Here is a 25,174-nt window from a genome sequence, read left to right as displayed (position 1 = left end):
GTTTTTCCCTCCTTGGTGGTGTTTTTTGCTTTGATTTGGAATAGTGATCTTAGGGGAAGAGCTAAAGTAATGAAACTTTCAACAAGGGAAAAGATAACAGTAGATATTGTGCTCTTGGTTTTAATTCTTTATCAGATGTTTTAATTATACAGTCCCAGATGAAACTATTAAATGATAGTAGCTGACATTGTATGTGACATTAGGGTCATTTGCCCAGTGTTTTTTAGGAAGTTGGTGTTGACAATGAAGGGACTGCAGAATTATTCTGTCTAATGCCAGGCAGTTTTAGCTCATCATCATCTGATATTTTTACAGGCCTTGCAACACAGTAGATCTTTTCTTTAAGAATACTTCTAACAGACACAAGGTTTGCATTTGCTGCTTGTAAAAATATGCTTATGTTCAAAGTTAATCTGTGTTTGATGTATTAATAGTTAAAAGCAGATTTATGAATGACTGTCATTCTAGCTCTGAATTAGAATCCTTCATTTGCAGTAATACTGCATGTGACTTGTTCATGAGCAAGGTCCTGTTTCGATTCAGGTACAGACCAGTGTATCAGAGCTGTGAAACTGACTGATGTTTGTAAAGACATCAAAACATTCTCAGTATTGTGTTCTCTTCAGATGTGTTTTGTGATAGTTGAGATCTGAAATGTGAGTTACATGTCTGTGTAATTCCAAATATAATATAATTCCAATTAAGGTAGTGAAAAACACGTTTTTACAGAAATGGCCCATATTTCAGGGTTTTTTTTTTTAGCATATAGGGATTCGTCATGAAAGATTTTCCCATTGTAGAGAAGAAAATGGCTTTTCAGGCTGCTTGAAAAGGGCAAATCCTTTCACAGAGCATACCTTTCTCAGTTCTGATTTGGCAGAAACATTTTGTGCCCTTTATACTTTGCACGTTTAGATGGTTATGAACACAGAGATGTGCTCCTCTGTTACATCTAGACTGCTGTTTTTGTAGGGTTAACAATCTCAAAAGCTGGCAGTGTTAGTGTTGGCTGTGAACTTTTTTTTTCCCACATCATTTTCTCAGGGCGTTTAATTCATGTGATGGTACAGAAATTATATCTTCAGAGATGTGTTTTAACACATGTGAAACTTCTACAGTAGTACAGTTGCTGAACAGTGTTTCCATATTGCCCAAAAGGAATCAGTTTGATTGTGTCATTTTGGTTAGTATTCTTGTAGTGGAGAAGTTCTCCCAAACTTAAGTACTTCTGAAGGCTCCCTGGCATTCAGTGGTTTTGTATGACAGATTCTGAGTCCTTTTGGAGAAGAAATGAGCAAATATCCAGAACTCATTGAAGGTTTGCCCCCGCTGTGTTACTCATTCAACTTTGCCTTTGATTCAGGTGTTTGTTTGTTTTGATGTATAAAACTGCAGCATGAGTGAAAGATACTTGGAACTGCTTGCTGTGGTGGTGTGGTTTGAAGCTCTGGAACTGCTTATGTGAATTAATACTATATTAGTGAGATTTTTCCTTGCTTAAAGCAATTAATTTCTTCTTTAAACCACTGGCTGTACAGAAACGTGATTGGTCTGATCCGGTGCTAAGAGAACTCAATCTGTCTGTGAAGAAATCTTCGCTACATCTTGTTGTTAGTCTTTGTATCTGCTTAGGTGTTTGGTTGGGTTTCAGTTGGTTGATTTTCTGTTCTTTTTGGAGTGTTTTATTTCTTTTTAAATTAGGGTTGTCACAACCATCCTTACCCCCTTTCCTCCCTCCCTCCCCCAGAGGTTCTCAGAGTCACAGGGTGAAAGACTTAGAAGCACTAACCGGCCCCATTCTGATAAGTTCCCTTGCTTTTGTCTGCCACTGCATGTATATGATAAAGGTTCAGTTCAGACTTTATAGTGTGAGAAGATTCTTGCTTACTTGATGTATCTTGAATTCCTGTAATTTTGCTAAACTAACTTGGAACACCTTAGCATTGTAAGATTTTTGTATGTAATATTTCTGCAGCAGGCTGCTGACTGGGTGCATCCATGAGGAGGGCTGGTACATGGTTGGTTGTCCTGGTCACATTAATGAAGAATGGATAAAGTTTTTGTAACTACTTCTTTTTTTCTCTTCAGTCATTGTAATGCTTCTTGTCCCTTCGTGTTATTTCAGGTTTTAAGTTCTTCTTAGGAAAGCTCCTGGCCAAATAACCAGGTCCCTTTACAAATATAATAAAATCAACCTTTTGTCCCAGGGTGTTTGTAACTACACAAGGCTGTGTCTTTTCTAGAAGCTTGCCTGAAAGATCAGGCTGTGTGCCCTGACCTTCACATCCTTACAAGCAGTCAAATTGGAGTTCTTCTCTATTAAAGTCAACCTCTTTTTACCTTTAATATCTCTCCAAAAGAAAAACCAACCTAACAAACAAACCAGAAATGTTTAGAGTGTGAGTTTCCCTCCCGGTTACTTTAGCTTTCACTTGGATTTTTTTTTTTTACCTGAAGTGTGGAATGTCTGTGTTGATGTTCTCTCCCTAATCTGAGGTGGGTTTACAATACAGGTTTTCAGTGTTGCAGGCAAGCGTTGTAAATGAGACCTTGGATCATCTTTCCACTCTTTGTTTGGGCTGTTTGGTACTATAGGAACACTGATCTGACAACCTGGGGGTGGAGACTTCAGGTGGAGTTGAAAAGGAGTGAGAGAATGGGAAGCAGGAATTGAAATACAGTGATCCAGACTTCTAAAAGGAAGGGTATTTGACTCTATACCCATAGTAAGTGGAAATCCTTTCACTGCAGGAGTTTCTTATGGTACTGGAATGCAGGAGAGACTTTCATACTAACTGGAGGTCAAATTTAAAACTTTTTGAGGAACTCAGATTGTATCATGGCATTTTTCTTCTAATTAAGCCCAATTTAACTATTTAAGCCCAATGTACAATATAACTAATAACTTAAGCGCTAAACAAGTATATATGCAATCACTTGCTAAAAAGAGAATAAGAGAGTAAAGAAAATAGATCTTGATGTTTGAGAAGAAGCTGATGAGTTTGAAATTAATTATGAGTAGGTACATGTTCAGTTGTTTTTCTCCTGTGCAGTGGGGATGCTAACAACTCTTGTTTTAAATTTCGGGTACAATTTATCATCCTAACTGTAATCCCGAGCACTGTAGCTGATTTGTACATTACAAGCTTGCTCTTTCTTTTGTAGCTTTTGAAATCTGGTTTCTGAGTAAATGAATTATGTCTCATTCCCTCCCTCAAATTTTGACCATATTAACCAATCTGTTTGGAAGTCCATGGACTTCTTAATGCTCGTTGACACTGCGTATCTCCCAAAGAAAGTTTGGAATGACGGGTAAAAACGTATCCCAAGAGAATATATACTGCTAAAGAGGGCAGTAATGAGAAATTTTGGGCTTAAGTTTGTCATAGTAATTCAGAGTACACTGGGGGTAGGGGGGGAGCATTTGTCACGTTGACAGCGTTCTGTCCAATTCTTTGAAGTAAAAGTGTTTCTGAGTGTGTACCTAATACATAGTAAGTTCAGTAACCCAAATGACACTATTTATCAGGTATCTTCAGTTTTTGTTGCGTGAATTTTTGTATGCATCTTTTTTTCTTATAATGATATTTAAGAGTTTGGTCTCCTGAATTTAATATGAATATTTTACTAGTGAGGAGTTATGAGGCTGCATTGAGGCATATGAAAATTATTCTTTGTCTTCCATTTAGAGTCTGCATCAGTGGACAAGACTGTATCCCATTCTTGCACAACTCCTTCCACATCTTCTGCTTCTGGACTGAATCCAGCTTCTGCACCTGCTTCATCAGCTCCTACAGTTCCTGTCTCACCTGTCCCACAGTCACCAATTCCTCCATTACTTCAGGACCCAAATCTCCTTCGACAGTTGCTGCCTGCTCTGCAAGCCACATTGCAGCTTAATAATTCTAGCGTAGATATATCCAAAATCAATGAAGGTAAGGATTCTTTAAAGTTGATGTTATCGTTTATTGATGCACATTAGTACTCTAAGGGGGTTAAATTGTAGTAAATTCTGCTGTTACCTGAAATGACAAGTAAATAAATCCCTACCCAAAGTAAGGGTTGTTAGTTACATTGTTTTTCTGTTCAGCCTTTTAAAAATAGCCAGATGATGTTTAAGATTAATATGCTTGTGAATTCTCATGTACCTGAGTGGTTTTCACTGAGGCTGGGGATGAATCATTATATAAGCGTTCTCTTGCCCAACGTTTAGTTAGTTTTTCATGTGTTGACTTCATGCAGTGTTCTTTGTTTTCTGTAGCTTGAGCTGCCCTCCTTGTAGTGCTTGCAGATACCAAAACTTCGAGGGCTTTTGAAGTCTTGTTGCTTATCAACTTTTTTTATTTAACAGAATATGTTGGTCTCACTGAGTAAGATGGTCTATCAGTAATTTTGCTGGTGAGCTAAATTTAGTGCATCTGATCCATTTTTGCTGGATAGGCTTTGTTTGTTAGAAGAATTTGTACAACTGGGTGTTGTGCCTTTTATTGTTAGAACAGGTGGAGTTGGTGTATTTTGAGTGTTGTTTTATCTACTGGGATTTCTGCGCGTGGCAGTTTATTAAAAGAGGAAATGTTGTGCAGTGGGTTTTTTGTTTCAATTTGTTCTTCACTGGTCATCAATTTAAATAGGAGGCAAAACATTTGCGTGTTGTGCCCAGAGATCTTTAACCATTTAGAAGTGTGAACAATGAAAAAGCTCAAATTTTGCTTTGAACTTGGTAATTTTTACCTAACAATAATTTCTGTGGACAAACATCTCAGTTGGTTTCCTTTTAATCAACAAATATTATGGTTTCATCAGTAGTCCAGTAGGTTATTATTTACTTCCTGTGCTGGGAGGAGCTCTTAAAAAAACCTTATTTGTATAAGGCTGGACTGAAAAAGTAGGAGAATCATGTCTGGTTGGGTTGAAAAATGACAGTTCCTATTATGTATCCTGCTGTATTCTACTGGAAAGTCAATGACTTAAATTTCCAGTCTTTTTCTTTGGGCGTACTTGAGCAGCAGCTGTGTTCATTACTGCTATGACAGCATGAGAGCCTGGCTGACATGCAGACAGGCACTGTGACTTCACCTTGCTCAGTGGGGCTACCGTCATCATGCACATAATGCAGAGAAAAATGAGAGCTTTGGGGTTTTTAACGTGAGAAACATCTCTTTTTTTTTTCCTCTAGCAGGAAGTTTCCTTTCCCCTGTAATTGATATTTTAAGTATTAGCATTTCTTGAACTGGGAATAGTGTTCACCCCTACCTTCATCAAACCTCTTTTAGTGAGCTGAAGTGATGATGGTTTATTTCTTCATTATTATTACTATTTTTAAAGTTATAGTCATTAAAATATATATATATATATATATACATATATATATATATATTCCTTTATTGTAATAATAAATTGAATAAATGTTTTCATTATTTATAAGAACTATAATTGATCCATAAGATTGAGCTAAAGAATTGAAATTACTTTCTAAAAGATTTTTAACTTTTTTCAATTATTCTCTTAAACTGCTAAATAAAGGGCTTGGTTAAACATGCCAAGCATTCAGGAGATGAATTTATGTCATTGATCATGCGGCTCTCTGGTCTGTCATGGATGTGGGGAAAAAATAACAGAGAAGCAGTTTCAGACTGGCTAAATACATTTAACAGTTTAAACTTTTATTTTAGAATCATCAGTAAAACGTAACATTTGCTTTTAGTTCTAACAGCAGCTGTGACACAAGCCTCTCTGCAGTCTATACTCCATAAAATTCTCACTGCTGGACCATCTGCTTTCAATATCACTTCCCTAATTTCTCAAGCAGCACAACTGTCTACGCAAGGTATTTAAAGTTATATTTTTTTTCGCTTGTGTAAAGAAGTAAGGTTGCATTTTATAAAGGCTGATGTAACTGAGACTTTAAAAAGGTGTCTCATATCTTTGGCCACATGGTGTAGAGTATGTTGAATGACTTCTTTTTCCAAAGGTATGATATCAGGGAACCAGAAGCTGGCGAGTAACAAAATAAATATACTGCTATCTTGCCTTTTGTGATTTTCTTTGTGTATTAACTAAGTTAATACGAGCAACATGAAATGTGCAGGTTTACTCTGAACCTTCATAAGACTTAATGTTTTTTTTATTATATTAAACATAACTCTTATGTATTTGAACACCATTCTTTGTAACGCTGTGCAGCTGTGACAATTGAGGCAGGCCTTGAATTCTTGAAAGTGAGTTAATTCTATCTCATGTTATCTGTAGATTTTTGTAAGTAATCTTCGGCTTCCAGGCATGGTATTACTTCAGATATCCTTAGTACGTTATGGTTTGTAACTTGGTAAAGCTAAAAACTGAAACCAAAACAATAAATGCAGGGTTTTTACTGAGTAGATAAGCAGTATTATACAAGAAGTAACTTTTAAAAAGTAGAATATGAGCTCTTGGATGTTTTGTTCGTTTGTTTTGGTAATTAGATGCTTAGAATGAATGAACACATTTCTAAGTGTAGTGTCTGTGCATTCTCTCAGTTAAATTCAGTTGAGCACTCTGAAATAGAAATCACAAGTGCAACTAATTTAATCTCTTCAAGCGTAAAAAGGCATCGTCCAAAGGCCTCTTCCTTGCTTTCCCCTTCTGCCAGGTTTTAGAAATGAATGGTGGGGAAAGTACAAATCTTTAGTTGAAGTTGTTGTTAAACATTTAATTGTTCCAGTTGTTCGTCCCCTGCTTTATTTCAAATTGAATCTGATTTTGTAATATCTAATACACAATACTGTGAAGTACTGGAAGAAAAGCTATTTCACATTGAGATACGGTTTTATAAAAAACCAATGTTGTTCTTCACAGCTCAGCCATCTAATCAGTCTCCAATGTCTTTAACGTCTGATGCCTCATCACCAAGATCATATGTATCTCCCAGAATAAGCACGCCTCAGACTAACACCGTTCCACTTAAGCCTTTGATGACTACACCGCCGGTATCATCACAGCAGAAGGTAAGTTCCTTTTGATTTGTGGCATATTGCAGTGAGATACCACTCAAGGTAATAGTAAGTATTAATGCTGTATATTCCAGGTACTAACTGTTACATGTAGGATGTTAATTATCTTTCTCAGTAGAAATGTAAACAATTGGAAGCAACAGTAGTGAGCTGTGTTTTGAGTACAGCTCTGGAATGATTTTGCAATACACTTTTTTGTTTATTCTTGAAGAAAATCTTGTATTTGCTTAAGATGCTTATCATATGCAGTAGTAGTGTCTGGAAATATTACTAAGAGATCACTATTGTAGCATATTCAAAAGAAAACAAAAACTTTCTACAAAGGGAGCAGCTGATACAGTTCTTCGTAGTTTAGCCAATAAACATTTGCTAGATTGAGAGAAAAGTTCTTAAAGAATTGAATTTCCCTTGGTGCAGTCTCGGATTTGATTCTGGGTGATTACAAGGTTAATAACATCATTTTCCTTTTCCTCCCTACTCCCTCTACCTTTGTTCTTTCTGAACTCCTTAATTGGATTAGTGGCAGGTTCTTTCTAGAGGCAGGATGGACATGTGAATGAAGAAAAAGTTTTCTTTCTGTCATTCCCTCTTGTTCACTGCTCAGAGGAAGTAATGTGTCTTACTGTGAATAGTGTAGGAAGGTTAATGCATTCCTTATTTGAATATAAACACTTCATTTTCTTATACTTGAGTTGTTTCATGGGTGTAAAGAAAACCAGTTATTCCCACAGGTGTTTTTTTTGTGATTGGCAATGATTTGTGAAAGCCCAGTGTGTACAAATCCTTCTGCTTGTCTTTGTTTATGTGCTTGGAGAGCAGCACCATGAGTCTGTGTGGTCACATCTGGTATCTAACCAATGAGCTCTGAAATGATCATATAGTAGACTTATAGCTAGGAAGGGAGCAGCGTGTGTGTTGTTTTCAGATCCTAGGATAAGAAAAGTAATAGCTATTATTGTGCAGGTTTTTGTTGTTGTCTTTTATTGTCTTGTTGGGTTTTCCTGTTTGTTTGGGGGTTTTTTTTGTTTGTTTTGAAGTTGTTTACTTTCAGTTGTCTGAATTTGGTCTCTTCTGGTCTCCACGTTGCTGAGATATGGACCTACTTTATAAGAGTTTTGATCATCAGCTGCATTGTAATGATTTCAAAATCTTTGCATACTTGTTTAATAAACAGCTTATTTAGTATTTATTGTACTTGCACAGATGTTTTCCTACAACTGTGCAAACAAACCTGTACCTGCTGCCCACCATAAAGTCCAACATTACGCCACCTACTCCACGGGTATAGTGGTAGATTATTTCTTCAGAGAAAATGAAGACAAGCCAAGTGCTCTGAATAAGGTCAGCGTGTTTTGGTAGATCAGCTGTGTAATAGATGTTGCTTTTGGGCACACGAGCCTTCCCTGAAGTTTCCAGTGGAAGCAAACTCCAAGGCTGAAAGAAGGTTTGAGAGGAGTTGGTCTGAGTCGTAGTTGGTGGTGCCACTCTGGATGGAGTGGGAGAAGTGTTGGTTATTTTATGTTTCATTTGCTATGATGATGATATCTTCTTCCTGGCTGGGTTTTGTAATTAGCTGTAGTGACTTACTTGGCAGGAAGGTTTTCACCTTTTCTGACGTAGGGTATTGTATATTTTATTGGTGTGCATATGTAAACCCTTCTTCAACTCTTATCTATGTTTTGGTGAGCATGCTGGGCCATATAAATTGAAGTTGTTCTATTTTAATCCAGCTTTCTTCCAAACATTCTTGTGTTTTATGTGTGTTGTATGTATTATATACATGACAAGTTTTTATCCCATCCCTCTATGAAAAAGTTGTAAGTCCTGCTACTCTGGGATATAAACAGTAAAACTGTATTTTTTTCAAAGCACCTTGAGTAATTTTAACAGATCTTCTAAGAGTTAGTAACAGTGCTTGACAACATGAGCTTTTTTGAGGTTTGATGCTAGCAGCAAAGCTGTTGAAATATTAATGTGAGCTTTTAGTCCCAGAAGTAGCAAATTCTGGTTCAGTGACAGATAACTTTTCCAGTTCAGTAAGAGCTTTCTTGATGTTTGTTGTAGTCACATAATTATGCTCCAGCAATCTGTATCAAGATGCAGACTTAGGTTATAGCTCCAACAGGAGCCTGTTATAGTAGTTGGGATTTTTCAGTCAGGCGAGCTTATCCTGCTCTTAGAAGTTGATGTAAGTTAGTCCAGATGTGGTGCTGTGCCAGGACACTGTTCCAGAACACAGGCTGGTTGGTGTAGGTGCTTCTGTGCACTAGATGTAGGTAGAGCTGAAGTGGTACCATGTAAGCAGGGCCTGTTGCTACACGGACAGTAATGTTGGCTGGCTGTGGAGACAATGTTATGTGGGTTCCATAATCAGGCTCGTTCCTTAGGGCTGCACAGACGCCATACTGCTTTTAAACTGAAGTTGGTGTGTCTGCCTGGAGAAGTTCAGACTGTTTGGCATTTTGTGATAATATTAAAAGGTAGATTTTTCTCTTGGACATAGGTTTGAGATTGCATTAGTATTTTGTTTGTATTTAAATAAATGAATTTGCATCCTGAATTTATTTTAACAATGACTGTCTGGTTTGTTACACTGATGTCTGCTCCTGAAATTGAGGGAATATCTGGAGGTTCTGATAACCATGAGCTGATAATCCACACCATCTTGGTGTCAGCAAATGCCAGACGAGTGCCCTGACTTGGATTTTTGTCTATATGGATCTCTAGAATCTGTTTTTTCTCCCTCCCTATGTCTTAAAATTATTAGCTTGGTATTTCAGGAGGAAGGCAGATGGGGAGATTTTGCAGCCACTTCCTCTCTTGCGCCTTCTTTAAAAAGGACATGGGTTGCACATATGGGAGGAGAAATAAACTTGACCTCCAGATACTGTAACTTTCAGTCATTAGTTACAGTTCTTTTTTACATCTTATTGTAGCTCAGAAATACACAGTAAGCAAACAAACAGAACTGCCTGAAGAGTATGAAACTTCCATCAGGGTTAAGATATAACTCCCCGGTTTTCCTGATAGTTACTGTGCTGGAAACCTAATGAAAGTTTTGAACTTTTCAGGTTGTTACTCCAGGAGTTAAACAAGGACCAGCCTCACAGTCAGCACCTCAGCAGCCGGTAATAGCTGACAAGCAGGCAGGTCACGAACCTGCCTCTCCTCGAAGTCTTCAGCGCTCAAGGTATGTTGAAATACTTCTCTGTACTGTCTTGTTTCTGTTCTGAATCCATTGTGCGTGAAATGCATTGCAGTTCGTGGATTCTTCTTGGCTTCTTTATTGAACACACAGTTTAACTCTGCAGCAGCTGGGAGGAAGTGTCCAACACGTCTTTGTTACAGATCTCATGTGGTAGGCTCTCTGCATTTGGACTTCTCAGAGCTGTGTTCACAGAAGCAAAATGAAATTCTTATTTCTGACCTGTTGCTCAGGAATCAATTCTAGAAGTTATTCCTTGTATTCTGATTCTGAGTTTAGACATTTTTATTTTCTGTGTAGTTAAAAGAGTAATTGCTTTAACTGTGTGATTGGGTTAGTGTTAGATGGTGGTGGTGTCTTTTTATAGTTTAATTTGTTGTTGTTTTGTTTTTTTAAATCATTGAGAGCTTTTGTCTAGTGTTGGCTGCCTTAAACTTCTTTCTAATCTTTGTCAGATGTGTAACCTAAAACTTACATTATTCTGTGGGTGTAACAACCACATATTGTATCAGCTTCAGCATCTAGTAATTAGGGGTATTGCTGTTTAATTCTTTCTTAATAGTAGTACCAGTGATAAACGGATATTTTGCAGCCAGCTGTATCTTTTTGGTAAGGGAAGTAGACATTTTTTTTAAGGAGTAGATTTTAAGGAACAGCTTCTAATCAGCTCTTTGTTGATCACCATTTCCCAATAGGAAATCTTGCTGAAGAGGGATAGATACTTTCTTAGGCAAATTTGCAGTGGGTTGGAGTTGGTCTGAGGTGTTCCTGGTGGGTGTTTTTCTGCTGTTCCATACCCTCACCTTTTCAGGTTCCTGCTCTGGCATATATGAACTACTCACATCCAGTTATCTTGAGAGATCTGCTGAGTCTCTACAAACCATTCCTGCACTTGGCATCAGCATTGTGCTGGAGAAGGGAAGCTGAATTTGATCCAACAGCTCTACAGCTGGGTCAGAATCACAGATTGACCCGGGTTGGAAGGGACCTCAAGGATCATGAAGCTCCAACCTCCCTGCCTGACAGGGCCACCAGACTTCCACATTTACTAGGTCAGGTTGCCCAGGGCCCCATGCAGTGCCCCTATTTGAGTAGGAGAGGCACAGGGAAACAGTGCACAAGTAGAGGAGAGCATGCAGCCTGTTATCAGATGCTGTCACAGTATTTTCACCTAAAATCTTGATTAGTAGTTGGTATCCCATATCTTTTAAGTGGTTGTATATTTGTGACAGTGATACATCATCACAAGTTCATGCATTTCTACTTCCTTGGAAAGTTGCAAAAAAAAGAGGATTAAGGAACAGGTTCCAGTGCTGTGGAATTGAACAGAAATAGACCAGTTGAGGTTCAGATTTACTCATTTCCAAAAGATTTCCTCTGACTGAACTAGTGTAGAACATTTTTTTCCTTTGCAGGAGAAAACAGTCAGATTTGGGCTGCTCCCGAGTCTGGCTCCCTTTTGTCTTTTTGTACAAAGAAAAACAACAGAACAACCCAAACTGTGAACAAGTGGTCCAAAAAGAGGCTTTATCAATGAAGGCACCACTTTCCTATGGGGTGCCAGTTTAAGTATGGGTTCTTTGTACAGAAGCTGGTAACTACGTTTCGTTTGCTTTGATAAGTATCAGAAGTCTTAAGTACGCAGAGCTGATATGATTTTCACCTTTTTTTGGAGAAAATACTGTCTAAGAAGCGTTGAAATGGCTATTTTGAAAGAAAAGCCATCATACAGTTAGCTTCTTTTCCTAAGAGGTAGTCCCAAAGACATACTATAAATTATCACTACTTCAAAAATAGAATTGAGTACCACATTAATTAGTCAGGATAGTGGTTTCTCTTTATAATGAACTGGGAATATTTTTCTCATACTCTAGAAAATGAAAAGCAGCTGGAAGGATGTTGTTCCTCCCCATTTTTTACATGCTGTGAGATTTTGTAGTAGTGTGTTTCACAACCATCCTGTTCCCATGCTTGTGTACAGATGCATTATCCTGTCTGGAAACGTTTTATTACTTGTGGCACGGACAGTCTGTAATTCATTTAGCAGGTAAGGGGGGTATTTGGTGCTAGTGAAGCAATAAAAAACCTAACGGTAGTTTTGTGTCACTGCTGCATTAGTAGCTCCCCCTGCTGCTGACATAGCAGTACTAGGATATGTTAGGACAGTATGTTTTATTCACAGTTAAGATGCAAGTTTATTTTTCAGAAGCTCACAGATTTTAGTTATTTCCCTGAAACACTGTGATATGTTGAGGAGATTTCTACTCATTATATAGGAATCAAAAGTTGAGATGATAAATGAGAAGGCAAGTCACAGGGATACTTTGATTCCACTGCAACTGAGGCTTAAATAGACGTTGAAGATCATGTGTCAGTTCTGCTTAGTCATTATAGACGCTAAGTCATCAATATGTTGATGCTGTATGGATACATAAAGTCATGGAGTAATATAGTTGGTAGAGACTTCCAGTTATGATCTAGTCCAAGTTCCAATTCAAATGAGAACCAAAATGGCCTTGGAGTATCTCTGAAGAAGGGGATTTTTCAGGCTCTGAGCATCTCCTTTTGAATGTTTGACTACTCCTACAGTGATTTCGTTATTACTTTTTTTCCCTCATTCTCTCAACTTGTTTCTCTGCCTCTTGGCTTATCACTGTGCTTCTCTGGGAGGATTCTGGCTCTATCTGCTCTCCCTGTAGATAGCTGAAGATATTAAGAAGATTCTTCTGCTCTTTCTCCCAGCCTCTTTTTTTTTCCAGACAGAACAAATCCAGTTCCTCTAGCTTCTGACATGGCATGTGCTCCAACCCCCTTATCTGCTCTGTGGTCCTCTGCTGGATTCCTTTGGTATGGCAGCTTTTCTTGCCTGATTTTGAGCTCCCCACTACACAGCACTCCAGGTACTGTGTATTTTACAAGCTCTGAAGAAAGAGAAGGAATGCTGTATTCAACCATGTTCTTGCTAATACAGCCCAGCATACAGTTGGATGACTTTGCCACAGGAATACATTCCTGACTTGCATTTAACTTGTCTTCCAGGATCCTCAGGTCCTTCTCTGCAAAACTGTTTTTCTACCCACTCAGTGTCCAGCCTCTTGGATTTCTGTGGGGTAATTCCAGCATTGCTGCAAAGGATTATTCCATAAATACAGGACTTCGCATTTGTCTTTAAAAATTGATTCCTGTCTGCCCTATTCCTATCCCTCTGATTTATAGTCTGCCCTCCCGCATGTTGACTGCTCCTCCCAGTTTGCTGTGATCTGCAAACTTACTGAGGATGCACTCTGGAGTAGCATCTGTGTTGTAAATAAAGACACTGAACAGCATTGACACCCCTCCCCCCCAGTATGGATCCGCAAAGGCCAGCATTAGCTTCTTGCTTTCACCTGGACTTTGCACTGCTGACTTTGTACTGCTGTTTCAACCCTTTGAGCCCAGCAATCCAGTCAGCTTTTCGTTTATCTTGCACATGAATACAGACATGGATAACTGAGGAGTTAGATGATAAGAAACTGGAAAAACTATGTCAAAGGCCTTTTTGAAGACAACATCACTGCTTCCACCTTCCTTTGAGGTTGGTCTGGTGTATTCTCTCCTTGCCAGATCTATGCTGGCTCTCTGTTTTGCTTTATAGCCTTCAATGTATTTGGAACTGGATTCCAGGAGATTTTACAATGACTGTGGTAAGGTCAGCAGGCTGTGGTGTCCATGCTCCCTGTGCTTGCTGAGGATGGCCATACCATTCACTTTTCTCCCCACTATCAAGAAACTTGTCTTCTCACCGTGATGCTTCAACATGATATAGTATCTTGGTCATACTTGCCAGCTTCATCATTACCCTTGAGTGCATGCTGTCTGGTTTAACTGCTCCTTAACTTATTCCTCTGTTGCAGCCTAATACTTCCCTTGCTTTGACTCTACTGATGCACTCAGGCACTTGAGGAGCTTGAGCACTGGCCATAACAGTAAAATAAAATGAAAATAAATAAAATAACCAAGTACTCTGGCCTTATTCATGTCTTTTGTCCCTGGATTCCCTTGCCTTAGAAAGGGGCAGCCCTACCTGTTCCTTAGTCTTTCTTTTGCCCTTCACATTCTTGGTTAGTTTCAGCTCCAGCTTCAAAATTTACATGCCATTTTTCCTCATCAGCAGAATGTTTCTAATGTTAAGTGCTTGCACTTTTAAGTGGTTTTAAAGTGGTTAGGCCAATTACTGAGGAGAATACATGGCAAAAAGAAATGCATATTTTTTCCAGTTATGTCATTTTTGCAACTTCTGCTGTCTGAAATCTGAGGAGATCTGTGTATATAATTCTAAGAACGCTACTTGCCGAATCTTTCTGCATAATTGATTTTAATATATTAAGCTTTTAAAAAAGTTTAGGGGCACTGAAGGGAATGAGGTTCAACAAAGGAAGTTCTGGAGTGGAGCAAAAGTCTTTGTTGCTGTATAGCAGGGTGCTGTACCTAATTTGTAGACTGTTGGGAAGACTCTTGTGCTTTGCAAGAGTGAGTGATTAGGGGGTAAAAGTCTGGGCAGTGGACTGTGAAGATAGTTGTGCTGTGCTAAGATGTTGTGTCAGTCTTTGAGTTACTTAATGAGTTATAGTAGTTGTTCTTTGAATTATTTGCAGACTCTTATTGTGCTCAACATTGCTGCTCCCTTAAGAGGCTGGTGAGGACAGAGGCAGGCTGTTGTCATTGTGACCTGTCCTTGTCCATATTGACATGCTTTAGCTGGCACTACTCCTGCCTCTTAGGAAAATGCAAGTGCAGAGCTCTGCTCTGTGAGTGGAGGGGCAGTGGGAGTGATCAGGAGAATACTGGGAAGGAATACAAGCAAGCAGAAACCTTGTTTTGGCAAGAGGATGGGGGAGTAAAAAGGGGCATGTGCTGGAACTTCAGCTATTAAGCTTTCCCAGCCTGAATTATTGCCCATTGAAGGGAAAGTTCTTCTAGAAGATCAGATCACCTGGACAGAAGCATTTGCAGGGAAGAGACAAATCTTGGTAGTAGGATACAAGGCAACCACCTCAGGTTGCATGGGAGGGGTGTTTAGGCATTGAGCAGGCTGTTCAGGGAGCTGGAAGTCACCATCCCTGGAAGCATTTAAGAGATGAGTGGATGTCGTGCTTAGGGACATGTTGCAGTGTTAGGTAGATGGCTGGGCTTTTTATGATCTTGAAATTCTTTTCCAGCCTTAGTAGTTGTATGATTCTGATCCTTCATTTGATGAAGGGAATAAACTGGTTTTGATGGTGGTGGAGTTGTCTGTTTGAAGAATAGCGATGAACCCCATACATGGTAAAACTGTGTAGTTGCAGCTCTGGCAGATGTGATTAGGCTGGATCCGTGTGGTGTGAGCATGGTCTTCATGTCGGCCTTGTCACCTGGGCTTCCAGATACATGGGAAGTAAATGTAAGTATCAGTGACTTTTGAAAAAAAAATAATAAATCAAACTTCTGTGGCCTGTTGAGCTTAATGTTAGGTGATCAGCTTGTGTACCAGGACTTTGTTGAGAGAAACTCTCTTTAACCTCAGAGCTTATGGTGCACATGTGAGGGGAAGGGTGAGTACTTTGTAGGTAATGTAATTGTGAATGCAATATATGGCAAAAGACTGCAGAAATCAGCTTTAATGGGTTTTTTAGAAAAAAAAATTAGCAGCATTTTTGATCAAGTTATTGTAGCTGTGAAGTAGATTTGGAAAAGCTGTATATTGGAATACTGTTCTGAAATGTGAAAGCGGATTTGCTTAGATATGGAGATGTGAAAGAGGATGGTGAAATACAGATACGGAGTCTTTGATTTGATATACGATACAGAGTTAGTAACTAAATGTCTTTCACTCCTATTACTTGTTTATTCTTTTTGCTTCTGTGAACAAACTCCAGCAAATGATTAACACATCCACCAGAGAAACAACAGTGTGAATATGTTCAAGTAAAGCAGTCAGAATGTACTGCTGCTGTATTACTTCTGTTCTCTTCAATGACTAAAGTAAAGATGTACAAAATTTAATTGTCACTTAAGGCATTTGTGTTTTGGCACTAGTAAATGGTTAAACTTACCGTAGTCCATACAGTTATATTTCTAGACCGGGAGAGCACTTTTTGGACTTAAGAATTATTGTGACACTACAATATAGTCACAACTTACATTTAAGTTAGGTAGATTGAAAAGAAACAACAACAAAAAAAAAACAGCAACCAGAAAAAAAATGCCATATGGCACTCAAACCATTCTCATGCACCTGAGAGGTTTGTGGATAAGTGTTTCACATTTGACATACCAGAAATATTTATCTTCTGTTGATTTATATGCTTATGTGGCGGGAAGCAGGAGATTTTGAGTTAGTTTCTCTCTGTGTTTACAAGTGTTTTTAGGTCCTTACTTTGTAAAATTTCTTTCTTCCAGTAGTCAAAGAAGCCCATCACCAGGTCCAAATCATACCTCTAGCACTAGTGCATCCAATTCAACACCTGCACCACCGAATCCATCTGTACGACCCACTTGTTCGTTAACACCCACGCTAGCAGCGCACTTCAATGAAAACCTTATAAAGCATGTTCAAGGCTGGCCTGCAGACCATGCAGAAAAGCAGGTGAGTACATTTGTGCTCTGTTTCTTGAGAGGATGCTCAATGGGTAGCTCAAAAACTTTTTTAAAAGTTTGCCAAGTTGCTTTTTCTAGAAATTAGAAGGATCTTTAAGGGAAACGCGCTGTTCCTTAGCCAGAAAAAGGGAAAAGGTGAGAGGTTAGGCCAGATCTCCAGGTCTGATGTGTGATGGCTATTTTCTAGTTGAGTATTTTCAGCCTCGCTTCATATACCAGTGCTTTTGAAATCCTCTCCGATAAAACAAGTCATCATTGTAAATATTTTCTCTTACTGACAAAGTTCATTTGAAATTTGCAAACAACATAAATTTCAACAGATCTTTTATTAAGATTTTTATCAGAAAAACCTGAAGAATTAGGTGACAGTGTTAAACTGTTTGAGAGCAATCCACAGTTTGAGTCACTGCATTGTTAGCTCTTCACAGTGAAAAAATAACTGTACCTTCTTTGTTGTATCCAGTTTTCAAGTTGATGTAAAGAGTGAATATATTTTTTCTTTTTTTTTTTCCCCTCTCCATAGACTGAAATCCATAGAATTTGTCATCCTTATAAGTACGCGGTGGCAATATAGGGAAAGTGGATGCATGTCAGGTACTTAGAATGTATTATTCATAGAAACCATATTGGTTGAAGTCCTTTCTGGCAGATGCAACCCAGTATGTCGGTCTAGGTCAGATACTAATCTTACTTAGCCCATCTTCCTTTGGTCTTCTGAAGTACAACTGCACACTGCCTCAAGCCTACGCTGGAAGCTTTTGGCAAGTAACTTGCAGGATTACTCTTAGAAGTGTTGTTTCTGTTGATTCTGTTTTGAGTTTTTAGTTTGTTGGCTTTTTTTTTTCCTCTCTATTAATTTTTAAATACAATTTTAAGATATTGACAACCTGTATTGAGTAAAACCATGATTGCCATCGAACATGGAAATGATGAGTACAGTCATTTCTTGCTGTGTTTTTGTCCTGATGCTCAGAGAATTTGACAGGGTTATTTTCACCATGTACTGAATTGCAAATATCTCTTAACATAGAAAATGTAGATTTATACAGTTTTTTTTAGGTCATTTTTTTCCCCTCCAATATCAGTAATAAATGAAAGCAAAACAGCTAATGCTGTGGAGTCACGTTCCCTGTGTTGGATGCTCTTAACATTATGCTGAGTGTTTACGTACTGTATTTACATCACGTGAAAGTGTTAGTAGACCAGTTTTGAAAAGTCACACCTGAGTAAGCTGGAGTCATGTATCCAGTTCAGTGACAAGAATGTAAGAAATGTGCCAACCTTGGAGAAGGGCCATCCCTTCTGAATCTGCACATCTCTGCTTGAGTAGTGAAAATATTGAAATGAAGGAGTTCATCTACAAGAGAACACCTGAAAAAGGTTGAGGTTTGTTTTCTGCACGAAGTTGCTGAAAAGAAGAAAGCATTCAGCTGTTTTTGTCAGCAAGGCTTGGAAGAGAAGTTGGTCACGAGCTCTGTTGTATGCTAGCTTCAAGGTGGTTGAAGAAACATTTGTTTGGGTTAAGGAAATCTAAATCACCCATTTCCAGCAGCAGCCTGGGTTATGTAATATATTAACATCCAACATTGTTCTTTTCTGATTCTAAGTCGATGTTTGGAGAGGACTTAGGACATTTGTAATATACTTCAGATTTGATTTATGGTACGTTCAGAAGTTGCAGCACTGTAGAAGTCACAGTGCTTGCTGTTCTGAGACGCGCTCACCCAGCAGCCTTCTGGCTACAGCCTGTTGTTTCCAGTGTTTGACTCAAAATTCTGACTTTTCTGTTCACTGTTGTAGGCATCAAGATTACGTGAGGAAGCCCATAACATGGGAAGTGTTCATATGTCAGAAATTTGTACTGAATTAAAGAATTTAAGGTCTTTAGTTCGAGTATGTGAAATTCAAGCAACTTTGCGTGAGCAAAGGTAAGCATACTTGTTTTCAGAATGGTAATTTGGTGATTTTTCAAGGTGGTATTAGAATTGCCATACTGGTGTTGTTTCATCTGAGCAGTATTTACTGATGGCTTTGTAAGTATGCTGATGCGTAACAAAACTTGGAAGCTGTCTTTCCTGTATATGGCCTACCTGTTTTCTACACAGATACCTCTTGACAGTGAATAGGGTCAGATATGCTTACATGGATGGAAAAGAAATATGTTTCTAGATACACTAGTTTAGAATTTATGTATAGCATCCTCCAATATGTGACTCAGAGGTCATAGACGCACATGTACATTGTTTATATTGCTCTTAAACGTTACAGTTTGCATGAGGCATTGGGTTTAAAGCTGCAACAGGTTTGAAGAATTCTTACTGATACAAACTAAGATGAAATTAGTGTTTTTTGGTTAGGTAAGAGATATTTGAGAAGGTCTCAGGAGTTCTTCAGGGAAAACAGACTTCTGCTTCTTAAGTCACTCAGACTTAAGTCCTTAACAGTGTGGCTGTTATTGTTTCTAAAATGCTTGTTCTTTCATAGCTTCATAACAGAAGTTACAGTTCCTGTAGGATATTTAATCAGCAGCTTCATTTCTTACAGGTGAAATGAAACGTCTTAATAAATTTTTCTGTATCTTATAGGCGAATTTTATCTGATGTAATCTCAGGTGTCATTGTTCAGCTCGCTGAGCGGCACTTTGTTTACCATACACTCTATGTCTTTAAGGCAGCAATGGATAACGGTTACTATGACTTTGAACCTGCCATAGCGCGTTTCTTTGGTTTTTGCTGCTATCCCAAAGACATGGCATAAGTAACAATTTGTGGGACAAGAGGGGAAGCTTTCACAAAGGTTGGGAATATCAGGCCAATCAACTTGAATAATGATACAATTTGAACAGAATAAATTTAATTAAATTTGTTGTAAAAGGAAAATCAAAGTATATCATTTCAATCATAAATGCATCAGTTAATCATAAATTGTGCAGCATGCAAAATGGCACTATTTGTTGGCTGATAGATGTCATATGCCTTTACCTTTTGATCTTGGTGTGTTTATTTTCAGTGTGTCTATCCTGATGTATATATTTTAGCTACTTTTCATTAGAAAATTCCCTTTTACTGATTCATAGAGTGGCCTGGGTTGAAAAGGGCCACAATGATCATCCAGTTTTAGTTCCCCTGCTATGTGCAGGGTCGCCAACCACCAGACCAGGCTGCCCTGAGCCACATCCAGCCTGGCCTTGAATGCCTCCAGCGATGGGGCATCCAGAACCAGCTGAACTAAGGATGTATTTGAGAAGTGTTCAGTAAAAATCTACTGAAGTGGACATGCTGTGCTATCTGTATCAAAATTGCTCTGGACTCGCAGAATATTTATGCATTATTTCAGCTTTTTCTTAAGTTTTCTTCATGTGCGTCAACATTGGGAAGAGTTGCTATAAAATACTCATTACAAATTCTGGGAAACTGTCTAAACCGTATGTTTGTTAATTGAAATAACTGTTTATTGCCAGTTCAGTAGAAGGAAGAATTTAGCTAGAAATATAATTTTTTTCTTAGTTACATGTTGCAGCTTTTTTCCTTAGATGTCTTTTAATGATAGATACTTTGAGGTAGGAATTTACCCTGACTAGAAGCTGCCTTTAAGATGTTTTTTCTTCTTCCTGTCACAGAGAGAAATGCTAGAAGGATGTGATGCCTAGAAGAAAGCTTCTTTGTTTAAAACTTGTTCACTGATTTACATATGAAATAAATGTATGGCACTGTGCGTGGCTGATTCAAACTAAAATGTATCAGGCCATATTATGGAGTTAATTTTTTTAGGGAAACAAAAGCATGTTTAATTCTTCTGCCTGCACTGCTATCTAAACCTACTGGAGTATAAAACCCTCCAGCACAGGGGGAGGAAATAAGTAGAAAGATCTGTGGCTCTTTCTACTTGCATTGCATCTCCAAAACCAGGCAAGTTTAGATAGTAGACAAGACTGTGAGAAGAAACCTTTATCCTCTTTTCCACTGAAGGTTCTGGGGTTGGGGTGTGAACAGAGCAGCTCCATGTTTGGTGAGAACTTGAAGAGTGTTTTGAGTTGTTGCACAGTTTGGAGAACTGTGTGACACAGCCATAATATCATTCTTCAAAATGCTCAGTGCATCTTCTAGTGTGTCCTTTTTCTTGAAGCAAAGTTCAGATGAACAGTAGGCTTGAATGTCACGCTGCTTCAGCCATAATTAAACTCTGCAAGGGACCAAGCAGTGCAGGTCTCTGTGCCTGCGCAGGGAATCTGTAGGTGATTATTGATTTGAAAATATGTAAGTTTATCAATGGAGCTCAGAGGCTTGGCATTTTTCAGTGAAATTCTAGGCACATTTCTGTGTATCTCCGAGTGGTGGAAATGTGTGCACTAATTAATTCTTTTTTCTCTTGCAGGATACTATTTTTGAGACAACAAATTAAAGAACTTGAAAAGCTAAAGAATCAGAATTCCTTCATGGTGTGAAAAGTTGTAAACAATTGCACATGGGTTTGAGTACAGGAACTATTAAACTGATGCCCAGTCTTAACACTTTTGAGCTGCATTTGAGTAGACTTTGGACCGTTGAGCTGGGCAGAAAAAAAAAGATGACATGGGGAAGGGGACAGGAGGGAGTCAAATTCAGGGGGATGATACAAGAATGATTTGTAAAACCCTTGAAATGTAGATTTATTGTAGATGTATTCTTCACGTTGTAAATATGTTTTGTAGAGTGAAGCCATGGGAAGCCATGTGTATCAGAGCTTAGACATCCAAAACTAATCGATGCTGAGGTGGCTAAATACCTAGCCTTTTACATGTAAACCTGTCTGCAAAATTAGCTTTCTTTTTTTTTTTTTTTTATTATTATTTTTTTTTTTTTAGTTAATTTATCATTCAGAAATCTTGCATTTCCTAAAATTCAATGCAAACGCCAGGCGATCTGTGTCTAAGGCTGCAACGATTGGGGTAATGTACAAAAATACCATGAAACAGCTGTTTCCACACTTGCACCGAATCAAGAGCAGTGCTTCTCCATTTCTGTTCTACAGAGAAATGTTTTTCATTTTCTGTGTTCCATTTCCCCGTGAAATCCCAAAATCTGATTTATCAGTTTGTTTTTTTTAATGCTTCTAATTTTCTCTTTTCTTAAGGCACTGTTGCTATGGCACTTTTTTTCTATAATCTTTTCATTCCTGTGTACAGTAGCTTAAAATTGCAGTGATTGAGCATAACCCACTTGTTTGTATAAATTATTGAAACGTATTTCCATTTGCACCCTGTAAGAATGGACTTATAGTACTGCTGGGCATGTGTGCTGAAAGTACATTACTTGCTCAAAGATAAAGGAATAGCCCAATGAACATGTTAACATGGTTGTGGGAGGGGAAAGAGGAAAAAAAACGAAAAAGAAGCTAGTCAGATGTGAATTGTATCTGTTGTAATAAACATGTTAAAACAAAGAAACACTGGTTTTCATTTCCTTTGGTCAACACATGAAATTTTGGTCTGTTCGGGGACTCTTTATTAGAACTGTTCTTGTTGAACGTTTTTTGTACTTAAATAATTCCTCAAGGGAGGTTTTGTTTAAAACTTGTAAACAGGAAATTGTGTATAAAATATTTAACAGAATATAAAAATTCAACAAGAATGATTTAAGATGCCTCCTCCGACAGTTGTCATATGTTAACTCCTGGTTTACTTGTCTTGCTATTATGACATTTCATTTGGAAGGATGTTTGTGTTGTAGCTAACTGTTCAAGTCTGGTGCTGACTGCTGTTCTTAACCATCACAAAACGCTGAATTTGTGTAATTGGAGCAACCCGCCGTTTGAAAATGGTGGTGAAGCTCAGCTTTGTATATTGTTTCCTAAAGTATATTAAAAATAAAAAAGAAACTATTGCTACTACAAAATAAACGTGACTTTTTCTTTGCTTACAAACAACAGCGCAGACAGCGATGGTGCTACTGGCTCAATATTTGCAGCAGTTTGTGTCATCATAGCTTGCTGAGTAAGAAAGGTTATGGGTGATGAAATAAAAGAGAACGACAGAGGTACTGACGTGCAATGCTGCGTGTTTTGTTCCCAGAAAATACTGTCTTTCAGCACCAGAAACATCACTTGACTTTCTTCTGCTTTGTCTCCTGTTGAATGGCCTTGGGCTGATTTTTGTTCTGTTTTTTAAGCAGATTTTAATTAGTGGAGGCCGAAGGCCCTGTGCTAACAAAGTGTTGTAAATGGAGCAAATGGAAATAACCAACGAGAAAGAATAAATACCTGTAGTTGTTCTTCACTTCTTAATCTAGTTTGTGCTCGAGTGTTTCATACTGTGCAAAAACGTTCGGTTTGCTCAGAAACTGGATGTAGTCAAATCTTGATTTCCTTAGCTTACCTCATTCCTGCCATCTCAGAAAGTGACGGCAAAGCAACACAAGGCTTCCTCAGGCTTAGATTTGCCTGTCATCCCAGCTGTTGGGGTGCTTGTGGCCTTGGGAGCAAGTGAAGCAGCTGGAAGTACAGGAGGGTTTCATCAGTGTGCATCTTCAGCTTTGCTGTATCGCAGTTCGATTGTTCTCTAAGTCAGAGTTTGCCTTAGTTGTAATAGATTCATGGTGCCTGCTTTGTTTTCATGAGTTTCGGTTGCCTTTTGGTACATCACCTTGTTTAACATGTCCTGTATCAGCGAACCTCACAAGTTGTGTGCAGTTTCAGAACTCTGTGCTTATAAGACCTACATATACGTTGACTTATTTTGCAAAGTAAGTTATGTTCAGCTGTGATAATTTTGCATTCCAGTTACACTCTGCTCTTGTCAGCTGTCTGTTAAGATCAAGTATCTTTTCTCTCTTCCATCTCCAACAGGCATTTGGAAAGATTGGCTTTCTTAGCTGTAGGCACTGTCTCTGCTCTGACTTTCCTGGCTGCCTGCATTGCTGCTGCCATACTCATTCAACAGGAAAAGCTCCTGGAAGATGCTCTTTCCTACGGATTTCTGCATTTCCCAACCAACACGTTTTGGCTGAAGATCCCATCTGGAAGAAAGGACATAAGGTCTTTTACCAGTTAGGGCTCCAGCTGGCAAAGGATCAGGCAGTGGCAAAGCATTTCTGTCTGCCATAGCAATATCACTAACCCACCTGCTGTGACACCTGGGGAGAAGCTGTCAGAATCATCCATACCAATGGATAGAATTGCATGAAGACTTTTACATTAATTCTATTCCTCTCCTTCCTCAGCCGCTCTTACAGTTGGCAGCACGTGGCTGTCTGTTGGTGTGCTGCCTTCCAGTGCTGTGAACAGCTTCCTTCTGCCTGCCCAGCCTGATCTGCTGTCAAGATCGTATGTGCTTCTTTGTCCAGGATTCAGCGAATGGGTCTTTTTTCAGCATGACTGGGATGCTGTCAGAGTTCCTGTCCTTCTGCTCGATGCTTCCTCGTTAGCAGCAGAGAGCTTGTGCACTGGGAAGAGCTCTCTGGCCAAGTGACGGAAGCCTGTGGCAGATGGTGCTACAGAAGGTGGATGTGCTGCCGGTCATTCTGGACTGCAGGACGGTGCCAGCGGGCCCTCTCGTCCCATCACTTTCATCCAGGCTCATGTAGCTGCTGCTCTGTACCCGAAGAGTGAGGCTTTTTCTTTCTTTGTTTCTTCCAGCAGTGAAGAGGAGGACTGAAGAACACTTGAGGCCAGCAGCTCTTACAGCTCAGGGGAGCATGTACAGAGGGAAGGATTCGAGATGTAGAGGCTGCTGTGTGTTTTTCTGAGCTTTGAATGCAGGTGTGCTTTCATCTGAAAACGTCACGGAAAATGTCACATCTGTATGTACAAATGTTTACCTGCTGTGCAGCTGCAAAGGATAAATAAAAACAACCCTGACCCAGCAACCAAACTGCTGTGCTGTTACGTGAATTATCAACTGAGCATGAATAAAGGCAGGATTATAAACCATGCTCTCTGTAATACGTTTAAAACAAAGCACCCATCCCAAAGCAAACAATGCATCCTGGTATGTTTGGAGCAAGAACAGAGGAGTGTCATAAAGGTGGCTGCACGCCCTGAGGTGCAGAACCCCCCTGCCATCCATAAGGGATTTTTCCCAATCTGCTTACAGTTCTAAGAGTAATTCCTATTAGTTTATTAGCAGAGGGCAGCGTTCTGGTAGCTGGTTCATGGGTTTGCTGCAGTGTGCTTTTGCAGTTTCATGTGACTGGTCTTCATGATGTTGGTAAAGCATAACTGCTCTCAGAGGTGGTCTGATAAAAAGAACCCCTGGAGATCAGGATGATAAATGTCATCCCAGAACAGTACTCATTAAAGGACTCCACGCTGTGTAAGCTGCCCATCAATTACTCCCTGTTTTGCAGCCTGAAAGCAGGTGATGTTACCAAACGCGGATAGAAACACATGT

At 38.9% G+C, this 25,174-nt stretch overlaps 1 protein-coding gene across 4 annotated transcripts in view; it reads left to right on the top strand.

The window, feature by feature from the left end:
* WAC (WW domain containing adaptor with coiled-coil) overlaps positions 1–22,686 on the top strand; it is a 51,517-nt gene extending 28,831 nt beyond the window's left edge. For 2 of the 4 annotated variants that reach the window (XM_015853210.1, XM_015853214.1), the window contains exons 8-14: positions 3,690–3,935; positions 5,705–5,827; positions 6,835–6,983; positions 10,061–10,179; positions 16,612–16,798; positions 18,610–18,737; positions 21,184–22,686. In XM_015853210.1, coding sequence (XP_015708696.1) covers positions 3,690–3,935; positions 5,705–5,827; positions 6,835–6,983; positions 10,061–10,179; positions 16,612–16,798; positions 18,610–18,737; positions 21,184–21,253 — 1,022 coding nt within the window. In that variant the 3' untranslated portion in view covers positions 21,254–22,686. The remainder of the gene's footprint in view (positions 1–3,689; positions 3,936–5,704; positions 5,828–6,834; positions 6,984–10,060; positions 10,180–16,611; positions 16,799–18,609; positions 18,738–21,183) is intronic. The other 2 variants (XM_015853212.2, XM_015853211.1) reach the window with 2 other exon arrangements.
* Positions 22,687–25,174: the final 2,488 nt, after the last annotated feature.

This window comes from Coturnix japonica, chromosome 2 (assembly GCF_001577835.2).
Source record: "Coturnix japonica isolate 7356 chromosome 2, Coturnix japonica 2.1, whole genome shotgun sequence".
NCBI lineage: Eukaryota > Metazoa > Chordata > Aves > Galliformes > Phasianidae > Coturnix > Coturnix japonica.
Note: the sequence above shows the minus strand (reverse complement) of the source record. Positions and strands in the feature narration are given on the sequence as shown.